Source organism: Bubalus kerabau, chromosome 6, assembly GCF_029407905.1.
Source record: "Bubalus kerabau isolate K-KA32 ecotype Philippines breed swamp buffalo chromosome 6, PCC_UOA_SB_1v2, whole genome shotgun sequence".
In the NCBI taxonomy this organism is placed as follows: Eukaryota; Metazoa; Chordata; class Mammalia; order Artiodactyla; family Bovidae; genus Bubalus; species Bubalus kerabau.
In genome coordinates this window covers 35,114,191-35,126,339 of record NC_073629.1, presented here as the reverse complement: position 1 = coordinate 35,126,339, position 12,149 = coordinate 35,114,191, and the positions used below count along the sequence as shown (strand labels likewise).

At 46.6% G+C, this 12,149-nt stretch overlaps 1 protein-coding gene and 1 long non-coding RNA gene across 3 annotated transcripts in view; one reads left to right on the top strand and one right to left on the bottom strand.

Annotated features, from left to right (window-relative positions):
• Window positions 1-3,637, top strand: part of ELAPOR1 (endosome-lysosome associated apoptosis and autophagy regulator 1) — a 75,482-nt gene extending 71,845 nt beyond the window's left edge. Inside the window, exons 20-23 of one of the 2 annotated variants that reach the window (XM_055584867.1) lie at window positions 564-690; window positions 768-946; window positions 1,679-1,844; window positions 2,963-3,637. In XM_055584867.1, the coding sequence (XP_055440842.1) occupies window positions 564-690; window positions 768-946; window positions 1,679-1,844; window positions 2,963-3,031 (541 nt within the window). In that variant the 3' untranslated portion in view covers window positions 3,032-3,637. The remainder of the gene's footprint in view (window positions 1-563; window positions 691-767; window positions 947-1,678; window positions 1,845-2,962) is intronic. The other variant, XM_055584866.1, reaches the window with a different exon arrangement.
• On the bottom strand, window positions 520-11,391 carry LOC129655020 (uncharacterized). The gene is made up of 5 exons (XR_008715712.1): window positions 11,216-11,391; window positions 10,591-10,833; window positions 7,170-7,344; window positions 6,023-6,143; window positions 520-925 (listed from the first exon to the last, which is right to left on the bottom strand). It is a non-coding gene; the product is annotated as an uncharacterized LOC129655020 (long non-coding RNA).
• Window positions 11,392-12,149: the final 758 nt, after the last annotated feature.

The window sequence follows — 12,149 nt, the reverse complement described above, 5'->3', positions numbered from 1 at the left end:
CTGCTGTATTTAAAATGGATAACCAACAAGGTCCTACTGCACAGCACAGGGAACTCTGCTCCGTGTTATGTGGCAGCCTGGATGGAGTTTGGGGGAGAATGGATACATGCACATGTATGGCTGAGTCCCTTCCCTGTTCACCGGAAACTCTTACAACATTGTTTGTTAATCGGCTATACCCCAATAGAAAATAAAAACTTTAAAATGAAGGGAAAAAGTGACTTTTGCAAAATGTCCCATGTCCATGGGGAGAACAGGAGCTTCTGAGGGGTTAGTTGGGCAGCTGTGCTAGAGCTCAGACAGCTTACATGAGTTCTCATCTGATGTCGGCAGAAACTTACGGGCAAAGGGTGGGGGCCCTGATGAAGGCTGGAAAGGCCTCCTATCATCAGGGAAATCAGAGAGCAAGACTAAGGCTAAGAACTAGTTGGAAGGGTCACGATGGAACTGACAGTTCGACAAGGAGAAGACGGATCAGGCAATTTATGAAATGATAGGACTCCACCCAGATCTTCCCAACAGTCCAGCGAGCATGCGCTCAAGTCTCCTTTCTGCTCTGTTAGCAAGTGCTCCGATGGGACCTGTGATGGCTGTAACTTCCACTTCCTGTGGGAGAGCGTGGCCGCTTGCCCCCTCTGCTCAACTGCCGACTACCATGCTATCGTCAGCAGCTGTGTGGCCGGCATCCAGGTAGGCGTCTCTGCCTGGGGACTTCCCAGGAGACAGGCGAGTGTGATATCTGAGTTCCTTGTTTTTCTCCCCAACAGAAGACTACTTACGTGTGGCGAGAACCAAAGCTGTGCTCCGGTGGCATCTCCCTGCCTGAGCAGAGAGTCACCATCTGCAAAACGATAGACTTCTGGCTGAAAGTGGGCATCTCCGCAGGCACCTGCACCGCCATCCTGCTCACCGTCTTGACCTGTTACTTTTGGAAAAAGAATCAAAAGTATGTGATGGGTTTGGGGATGGCCAGGGCTGGACTGTTGAGCTGGAAGGAGAGTATCTGAGAGTATAAATTCACAGGGCTGCTCTTTGGTATTGGCTACAGTCCCTGTGACTCTGGCCAGAGGCTTGTTGAGCCACTCATCCAGGATATGCCTTGGTTATGCTGACTCCTAGGGGCTTCCCCAGTGGGCTCAGGAGTAAAGAATCTGCCTGCTATGCAGGAGACATGGGTTCCGTTCCTCCAGGAAGATCCCCTGGAGGAGGGCATGGCAACCCACTCCAGTATTCTTGCCCGGAGAATCCCATGGACAAGGGAGCCTGGTGGGCTACAGTCCATGGGGTCACAAAGAGTCAGACACAACTGAAGTGACTCCGCACACACATACGCACGTCAGCTCCTAGCAGGGGTGGTACCACATGGCAGTCTATGGAAAGCTGTTAGATGTCAAAAGAAATGCAAAAGGAATTCTTGATTTGCTATTCTTAATGATAAAATGGTTTTACAGTTTCATGATTTCTGTTCAGCTTTGAGATCAGAGAAACACCTAGATTTAAGAGAAAAGATCCTTGACTTGGGAATCACATTCCCTAGCCAAACCCCCAGCCTAACACCATTTTGCTACGTTTCAGTTCCATCGCCCATGGTAAGGGAATATCTCCTTTAGCCCAACCTTTCTCCTTTTCCTTTTATTACAGTTTGGTGTCTTGTCTTCCCCATTCCCTTGTTTCATAGGCTAGAGTACAAGTACTCCAAGCTGGTGATGAACGCTACCCTCAAGGACTGTGACCTGCCAGCCGCTGACAGCTGTGCCATCATGGAAGGCGAGGACGTGGAGGACGACCTCATCTTTACCAGCAAGAAGTCACTCTTTGGGAAGATCAAATCATTTACCTCCAAGGTAGGGACGATGGCCAGTGCGCTGAGGTCACCCTGGAGGCCAGGAGAGGACATCAGTCCTAGGACACTGAGACCCCCGACTGTTTAGGGACCACTGTTCTGCTCCCTACCCTCCATTCTCTTCTCTCCTCCCGCCTTGAGAATCCTGGCTTCTGTCTTCTGTATTTTCACGCAAATACTTTTTCCCCTGAGGCCCAGGACTGCTCTGCACAAGGCTCCTTGTCTGCCAACATGTACTCCAGTGGATGGGCTGTTTGGGCCTTTTAACTTTCAGAAGGAGTACTGAACCACCCATGTGGTTCAGAATCAACCTCGTTCCCAAAAAACAAAACAATAAACCAAAACCCTTTTTGTATTTTGGAGAGAGGGGAAGGGATGATCCTCTAGGATCAACTTCCAGTAGAAGTGAGGCTCTCCTTTGGCCAGTGGAGGGTGCTGTCCCCTGGTTGTCAGGCCCCTGTCCTTTGGGGGCTGAGTCACAGCTTCATCTAAGTTGTTCACTCTTGAACAGTTCTGAACTGGGAGAGCTGACTCTGTATGGGTGGGTGAATGAGTCTGAAGCTCATAAACATTAGACAGACCACGCTGTTGCTGGGCCTGGGGCAAGCAGACAGCGTTCGAGTGATTCCTCCAGGGCCATGGCCCTCTGCAGCCCCACTGTGCCAGCACCTACAGCCCACTGCTGCCCTGACCAATTTATCCAACCTGGGTGGGGAGGGTGGCAACAGAAAAGGAAAGGAAGATGGGTAGGTGTTTACTTGGCCAAATCTCATTCCCTTTGTGCTGACCTTGCAGGGTAACTCCCTTGGCCTCCTTAGACCTTAAATGCTTTTTGTTTAACCAATGGGAGAACAGTTTACCCTGGGACACTTAGGTCTTTCTGGAACTTCTAGAGTTCAACAAAGATGCAAAGCAAGGGATTTAAAGATATTTCTCATCCTCTGACTGACTAAAGGGAGCAAGAAGAATAGAGGCCATCTTATGTCCATGTTTCCACGAAGCCACTGAAAGCAGGAATTTCAGGAGGGTTCTTTCTGTCACCTCTTTTCCATTTCTCTCCTTTGTTCCCCAAACTTGCCCATGTGCAGCAGCCAGCTCCTGTCACCATCTCTCTTTCAGAGGACTCCTGATGGGTTTGACTCGGTGCCACTGAAGACATCCTCAGGAGGCCCAGACATGGACCTGTGAGGGACACTGCCCTGCCTCACCTGCCTCCTTACCTGGACACATTACCTTGCAAGCCTGTGGCAATGTGGGTGCCACCTTCCTGCAACACCCACTGCTGGAAATCTCTTCGTTGTGGCCTTATCAGAAGAAGTTTGAATTCCAGATCTTTGTTTTTTTATAGAGTACCCAAACCTTCCTTTCTGCTTGCCTCAAACCTGCCAAATATACCCATACTTTGTTTATATATTACTCCCTTGCTTGCATCTTGTTTCCCAAAATGGACCAGCCTTCAGAGCCATAGCTTCATCTGTTCGTATTTCTTATTGCTCTGGAACAAAAGTATTTCTCTCTTTTTAAGTATAGAAATGACTCCTCCTGTCCTCTTATTTCAGGGCAGAAGCAGCCAGGAGTTTCCCCTGATCATTGCCCTCAGCTCATGATCTCTCTGGGAGAGAGGCTGGGTGAGGAGGGTATTGGCATCCCCTGATGGACCATCTTCCTGGTTGCCTGGATTCCTCTCTCCTGCATAACTGGCTCCAACTGGTATAATGGACAGGCTGGGGCCAGATGAGTAAGCCCTGGGTAAGAAAAGGCTTGATAAGCACAAAGAGGCAATAAAGGAAGGTTTTATTTTGTTTTTTAAACTGGGTACTTCATTCCCTTTTGTTGAGTAAGCTATAACTGTTCTCACTGGAACCAAAGGAAAAAGTTTGTCGAGAAAATGCCCAAAGCCCTGATGGATCTCTTCTCCCCCTAGCATCGCCTTTTTTTTTTTTTTTTAAACCTCCCACCGTCTCCCTATGACACTAAAGGGAACCAGGTAAGCCCCAACCCCAGATGTTCTAGCTTTATTCTCTATTTGCTTTTACCTAAAAATGACAAAACATTGCCAGTGGGGAAAATTCCTCATCCTTGAGTTCCCCATACCTAAAGGCTTGGACCATATTAGGCAACACACATATTATATTTTGAAAGAACACAAGCAGGTCAAGGTTTTTAATGGGGCCACACTGGAAAACCAGCCCACAATGGGCTGGACCTGAGGCGGCCATGGTGCCTGCTTCTAAGCTTAGTTCATCTGCTCGGCCACAGAATAAACAACCTGTAGGCTGGCCAAGAAGGCATGGACTTCTAGCCTGTGCCCCAGCAGTAAGTAGATCCAGATCAGTTTTCTAGGAGGAAACACGGGGGAGTTAGACAAGGCGTTCGCCAAACTGGGAACCCTCGCACTTTCAAGCCCCTGTCTTTCCCTGCTTCTGCTAAAAAACGAAAATGACTTCTGGCCCCACCTTCTGTTAGCACAGTTCTTAAAGTTGAGTAAGAGCATTGTTCTTAAAGTTGACTAAAGTGAATGGCCTCTTTGCCCCTTTTCTGGACTTCCACAACAAGTGTAAGTGACGAACTTTAACTAGAATGGTAAAAGCAGAGCAAGAGTTTCAGTTCTCTTTTTCTTTCAACCAATGGCAATTCTCCTCCCCTCGCTATTTGGCTAGAATGACGTCCTGGTTCCAGGGCCCAGTTGCCCATGGTTTGTGCCTGTCTCCTTTCTCAAATGGCCATTTGGCGACCAGCTGGTAGGTCAAGCCTGGAGACGACACTTGTAAATTAAATGCTGCATAATGATCCAGCCCTGCTGCCCTGGCAACGGTCTTATAGAAGGGTCTGCGAGAACTGGAACCCTGCTGTGACTTCTGGCCAGAAACGGCATCACTGAAGGCAGGCAGTCCCTTTGATTCAATAAATCTAGAAGCTTTTCTTTGGTACCTAATTTCTTCCTCCTCTTGTGGGACTCAGGCTCTCAGAACCTGTGGCCATGGTGGAATTTCTCTCAATGGAGGCAGATAGTCAGCTTCTGAGTGCCAGCCTAAAATTTTCCATAGTCTCAACAATGCCCTGGGCATCTGCTTTTCCACCAAATAACTATTTTGTGACAAAGGCCACAGAAGGTACACAGACTGTGCTAGAATCAATCAGAAAAAAATGCCTACCCCGTTGATTTCTTTATTCTGACATCTTGAAACCGAGTGATCCTAGAGCAACTTCAAACTCCACTGACTTAATCATAATACTTCAAAGATCTCCTTTCTATATCCCTTAGTGTACTGATTTCTGCAAATATTCCCTGCATCCTGCCAGGAACTCCTGAGATATGCTATAATGGTCATCTGTTGCTCCCCTAGCAACTTAGAAATGATAGATATTTTTAAATAGCTCTATTGAGGTATAATTCAAATTCCATGCAATTCACTCATTTAAAACATACAATTCAACAGATTTTAGTATACTCACAGAATTGTACACCTATTACCATAGTCAAATTTAGAACACACACATGTTATTTTATATGGGAAAAATGTTTAGTAAACTAAGACTATAGTGTTTTGCACAAGCTTTTAGGGGACAGAGAGTGGGCTCAGGAGATAAAATATTAAATCCCTTTTAGTTACCTAGAGTCCAAGAATACACATGTAACTCTTATCATGTAGATGTCACCTGTATTTGGCTGAGAGTACAAATGAAGACTGGTGTATTCAAGGACCAGGGGATTTCTTATGCCAACAAAACTTTTTTTTTTGTCTCACTCTGCATTGAAGATAAGACAGACTATATTTATACAACAGAGAGTTTGTAATGGATTTTTCAACTTTGTGAAACCAAATTTTTATCTCATCAAGACTGATCGGATCTCCTTTTTACTCTGTATTCCAAGAGTTTTGTAGTTTGTTAGGGGATGGGTATCATGTGTCACACTTTTTTTGTGAAATAAAAATATACCTTTCAGTTGTTTTTCTTAGACAGGTTTGATGGCTGGATGAGTGAGTGAGAAATGGTAAATGCCCTTAAAACTTAAGCTGAAGAGGAGGACTCTGGAACCCCAGAGTGGCAGAGAAGAGAGCACACTTAGGAGCAAGAGGGACCTCTGCCACAAGCATCTCACCACCTGCTGAGGAATCAGCCATCCATCAGAGCCTCGGTCTCCACAATAGTAAAACGCACCTGATGATGCCTTACCTCCCAAGACTGGGTGAGGATCGAAAAAGAGGACACATAAAACACCGAACACATCGGTTCCATTCCCCTCCACTTCAGTTTTCTCGTGGGTGGCACTGAAGCCAGCCACATAACAATGAGCCTACAAAGACAGGTGAAATTAGCTTATTTGGGTATGATATTGATTATCATGGACTAGATGTGGATAAAATCCTAGAGGACATCAAGGACCCACTGTTTCCCAGTGCAGCTGGATTTTCCTGCTTCCGTGCTTTCCTTTACTCCAGTTGAGGGCACTTAGTCCCTACAAAGAATTCCCTCAGCTGCTTGGTTGTGACCCACATTTGTTTGGACTGGGTGGTACCTGGGTGTTGTTGCTATTGTTTAGTCACTAAGTCGTGCCTGACTCTTTGTGACCCCATGAACTGTATAGCCTTACAGGCTCCTCTGTCCATGGGATTTTCCAAGCAAGAATACAGGAGTGGGTTGCCATTTCCTACTGCAGGGGATCTTCCTGACCCAGGGATCAAACCCTGGTTTCCGGTAAAGGTGGATTCTTTACCACTGAGCTACCAGGGAAACCTGGGTTATACAGGTGGCTAACTAGTTAATTAAATTTTGCTACACCATGCAGCCTGTGGGATCTTAGTTCCCCAATCAGGAATCAGACCCAGGCCCTTGGCAGTGAGAGTGCTGCTGCTGCTGCTAAGTCACTTCAGTCGTATCCGACTCTGTGTGACCCCATGGACGGCAGCCTACCAGGCTCCCCCATCCCTGGGATTCTCCAGGCAAGAACACTGGAGTGGGTTGCCATTTCCTTCTCCAATGCATGAAAGCGAAAAGTGAAAGTGAAGTCGCTCAGTCATGTCTGACTCTTAGTGATCCCATGGACTGCAGCCTACCAGGCTCCCCCATCCATGGGATTTTCCAGGCAAGAGTACTGGAGTGGGGTGCCATTGCCTTCTCTGGCAGTGAGAGTAAGGAAGTCTTAACTACTGGACTGCCAGGGAATTGCCTACATATTTAAATATTTAAAATATTACCCCTGCTTATAGGATAATATCTAAAGTCTTAAATTGTATTTATTTTTGGCTGCACTGGGCCCTCACTGATGCGTGCAGGCCTTCTCGAGTTGCAGGGAGCAGGGACTACTCTCCAGTTGGCGTACTCAGGCTTCTTACTGCAGTGGCTTCTCTCGTTGCAGAGCACGGGCTCTAGGGCGCATGGGCTCAGTCGTCGTGGCTCTGTGGCCTGTGGGCTCTTCCTGGACCAGGGATTGAACCCATGTCCCCTGCATTGGCAGGGAAATTCTTAACCACTGAATCACCAGGGAAGTCCAAAATCTAAACTAAGAAGGAAAATAGGAAAGGAAACTCGCATTAATTAGGCATCTCTACGTATCAAGCCTGAACTAAGTTCTTTCATAACATTGTCCACCTGGTTCTCAGAACAGGCCTAGAGGCAGGTATTAGCCCCACTACAATAGGTGAGGAACAGATTTAGTAATGTGGTATACATGGTCCCTAACTGCACACACTTATACTCTGTGTGTGCTTGTGCTAAGTCCCTTCAGTCGTGTCTGACTCTTGGTGAACCTATGGACTATAGCCTGCCGGGCTCCTCTGTCCATGGGATTCTCTAGGCAAGAATATTGGAGTGGGTTGCCATGCCCTGCTCCAGGGGATCTTCCCAACCCAGGGATCCAAACTGTAGTCTCTTACATCTCCTGTAACGGCAGGCAAGTTCTTTACCACTAGCACCACCTATTCCACACCATACACTCTAACCACACTGAACTTTTCACTGTTCCTCAGTTACAAGCTCTGTTATACCTCCCTGCCTTGACATATGCCTCTCTAACCACACTGAACTTTTCACTGTTCCTCAGTCATAAGCTCTGTCATACTTTCTGCCTTGACATATGCCTCTGCTTTTGCTTTCCTTTTCACCTGACAGACCCCCATCCAGTTTTCAAAGTCACTCCACTGTGAAACCCTCCCTGACTCATACACTGGGGCTGCAAGAGTGAATAAATAATTACCTGGGAGTGCTGCAGGTCACTGACATGAATTCAGCCATATATTGTACTTGTCCCAGGGTATCAAATAAGCAGCAGACATGGCCAAGCTTGAAACTGGGACTGGAGGAGTGGAAGGGGTGAATGTGTGAAGTGAAACACATTGTCAGGTAACCAGGCAAGAAGATACTAAGGACTTGGACTAATACTTAAAGAAGACATTTAATTAAGAACCACAGAGCCACAATGGGTATTGGAGAAACAGAGAAATTGAGGCTTTCTCAATTTGATACAGGGGCTTCCCAGGTGGTGCAATGATAAAGAATCTGCCTGCAAATGAAAGAGACGCAAGAGACGTTGGTTTGATCCCTGGGTCGGGAAGATCCCCTGGAGGAGGAAATGGCAACCGTCTCCAGTATTGTTGCCTGGAAAATCCCATGATAGAGGAGCCCGGCAGGCTACAGTCCATGGGGTCTCAAAGAGTGGGACATGACTGAGCGACTGAGCACAGATATACAGAGTGATGGGAGAATTGACACCTCGCTCCAATTTGAACAGAGGGAGAGGCAGGGTCAAAGTTCCCCATGTCCAGGCAGCCCTCCCTGACCATTTTTAAATGGTTCCTCCTTGTTGCACAAGTACAGCAACAGCAACTTCCTGTTCAGTTCAGTGAAAAATTATGAAAGAGGGGAATACCAGACCACATGACCTGCCTCTTGAGAAACCTCTATGCAAGTCAGGAAGCAAGTTAGAACTGGACATGGAACAACAGACTGGTTCCAAATAGGAAAAGGAGTACGTCAAGGCTGTATATTGTCACCCTGCTTATTTAACTTACATGCAGAGTACATCATGAGAAATGCTGGACTGGAAGAAACACAAGCTGGAATCAAGATTGCAGGGAGAAATATCAATAACCTCAGATATGCAGATGACACCACCCTTATGGCAGAAAGTGAAGAGGAACTAAAAAGCCTCTTGATGAAAGTGAAAGTGGAGAGTGAAAAAGTTGGCTTAAAGCTCAACATTCAGAAAACGAAGATCATGGCATCCGGTCCCATCACTTCATGGGAAATAGATGGGGAAACAGTGGAAACAGCGTCAGACTTTATTTTTTTGGGCTCCAAAATCACTGCAGATGGTGACTGCAGCCATGAAATTAGAAGATGCTTACTCCTTGGAAGGAAAGTTATGACCAACCTAGATGGCATATTCAAAAGCAGAGACATTACTTTGCTAACAAAGGTCCATCTAGTCAAGGCTATGGTTTTTCCTGTGGTCATGTATGGATGTGAGAGTTGGACTGTGAAGAAGGCTGAGCGCCGAAGAATTGATGCTTTTGAACTGTGGTGTTGGAGAAGACTCTTGAGAGTCCCTTGGACTGCAAGGAGATCCAACCAGTCCATTCTGAAGGAGATCAGCCCCGGGATTTCTTTGGAAGGAATGATGCTGAAGCTGAAACTCCAGTACTTTGGCCACCTCATGCGAAGAGTTGACTCACTGGAAAAGACTCTGATGCTGGGAGGGATTGGGGGCAAGAGGAGAAGGGGACGACAGAGGATGAGATGGCTGGATGGCATCACTGACTCGATGGACGTGAGTCTGAGTGAACTCCGGGAGTTGGTAATGGACAGGGAGGCCTGGCGTGCTGTTATTCATGGGGTCACAAAGAGTCGGACACGACTGAGTGACTGATCTGATCTGATCTGATCTGAGGCAGAGTACATCATGAGAAATGCTGGGCTGGAAGAAGCACAAGCTGGAATCAAGATTGCTGGGAGAAATATCAATAACTTCCTGTTACTGTGGGTCTAACAGGAGGGAGTGGGCAGTAGATCTGGAGGTGGTGCTGTCAGTTCCTGCTGAAACAATATGATCAAGGTTTCTGGACAATGAGAGCCTAGAAGGGTGCTGAACCAATCTGAGGGGAGAGGTGAGAGTAGCAGAGAAAGATTCCAGGAGGAAGGAGGAATTAGCCAGTTTGGAGAACAGGAGCGGGAAATGAGAGTTCAAGGCAGAAGGAACTCGCACAAAGGTTCAAGGCCAGGAAGGGGAGCCACAGAGAGCTCAGGATGCAGAGCTTAAGGGGGAAATGCCAAGAGAGAAAGAGGGACCATATTAGAGAAGTTGGTAGGGGGCAGATCATGAAAGGCTTCGCAAGCTCTGTTTGAACGTCTCTTGAGGCCAACAGGTAGGCATTGAAGTCTTCCTTCCAGCAGAGGAATGAGAGGACAGGGCTTGCTTATCAAATCCTGAGCTCTACTCCAAACCCAAAAGAGCAACAGAAGAGCAAGGAGGTGCTAAGGCAAGGTCCAGGAGAGCCCTTCCACATTAGCCAGCTCTGAACTGGTGAAAAACTACGGATGGCATCTCTGCCTGGGTGCCCACCCTCTTTCCAGCTCCTTCCCTGCAGGTACTTGTTCCCCCTGGGCTGCACACAAGCTGCCCAGGACCCCCATGGTACTATCTCACCTAGGATTCTGTTTCCTGAACCGAACCTGTAACAAGCTTCTAACCCCTCTCTCTACTCCCTACAACTCATTCACTCAACAGGGATTTAGGAAGTACCCACCAGTGTAAGGTGTGGGGCTTCCCAGGTGGCACTAGTTGTAAAGAATCCATCTGCCAATGCAAGAAACTCGATTCCTGGGTTGGGAAGATCCCCTGGAGGAGGGCATGGCAACCAATTCCAGTATTCTTGCCTGAAGAATCCCCATGAACAGAGGAGCCTGGCAAGCTATAGTCCATGGGATCACAAAGAGTCAGACACAACTGAAGCGACTGAGCATTTGAGTGTAAGATGCTGTGCTAGGTCCTGTGGAGATAAAGATGCAAATAGTCAATGGTTTCTGCCCTATAAGATAAAGTCACATTTTTTTTTTTTTTAGCCAGATTCCTCAAGGCCCTGTTTTCTGCTAAGGAATGCTAACAAAGGGACAAGCCCAAACATTGGACTATTGTAGATACTTATCAGGCTTCTCTAGTAGCTCAGATGGTAAAGCATCTGCCTGCAATGCACGAGACCTGGGTTCGATACCTGGGTCAGGAAGATCCCCTGGAGAAGGAAATGGCAACCTACTCCAGTATTCTTGCCTGGAGAATTCCATGGACAGAGGAGCCTGGCGGGCTATAGTCCATGGGGTTGCAAAGAGTTGGACATGACTGCAAGATACTTAACACACAAGCAAGATACTTACCAGTAATCAGGCTTTGGTTCCATTACTTAACTTCCCTGGGCCTCAGTTTCTTCATACAAAAAGTAAAGGAGTTGGGGTAACTATTTTCCAGAAGGGGTTCCTTGAACCCTGGAGTCCTCAGATGCAGCACCCAAGAACTATTCTCAGTATTAAAGTCTAATAGAAATCAGTCCATTTGAAAGTGGTATGGCTTCATACCATCACTCTGTAACAAAAGTATTTATGTTGATCTGTGTTAGCTTCTGACAGGAACTATTCAGTGTAATAACATAGGTATTCCCTGCTAATAAGAAAATCCTAATTGGCAGCCATACATGGCTGATTATCAAGGGAAAATGAATCCTTTTTTAAAAATCATGTTAGACAAAAATATTTCAAAATGTGGGGGACACGAGGATGAAAAGATTACAACTAGGCTAGTAAATAAAGTCACCTCCAACTCTAAAAATCCTGTGATTCTGATAAATGAAATATCCTATTAATTTATTATACTTACTAGGTAGTGTGAGCATTTTAAAGGGGGATGTCTGTAAGGATTTGGGAATAGGCATACTGTTCCTCATCCTTCCACTTTAGATGTCTGTAATCTAACAATAAAACTAAAGGTGAAAATTCCTAAGGAAATTCGGAGAGATCAGAATTTTAAGGCCATCCTTCCAATTACTTTGATGACCTCCTTAAAGGGTTAGCACAGTGACTTTCCTCCCCTCAGCCTGGGCCCCTGAAGCCTCAGGAACACCCATCACTGTTTTGAAACTTAGCAAACAATACACTTTGGCACTAAGGAAAGCAGTCAGCTCCCGTCAAACACTTGCCCTCAGAAGATTTCAGGGAACCCAACCCTTTGAGGACAGTCCTCTTACACACTTTCTTCAGTGACTGTAGCTCCAACACTTCCTTTACACTGGTTTTAAATCTAACATCCTCGGTATGC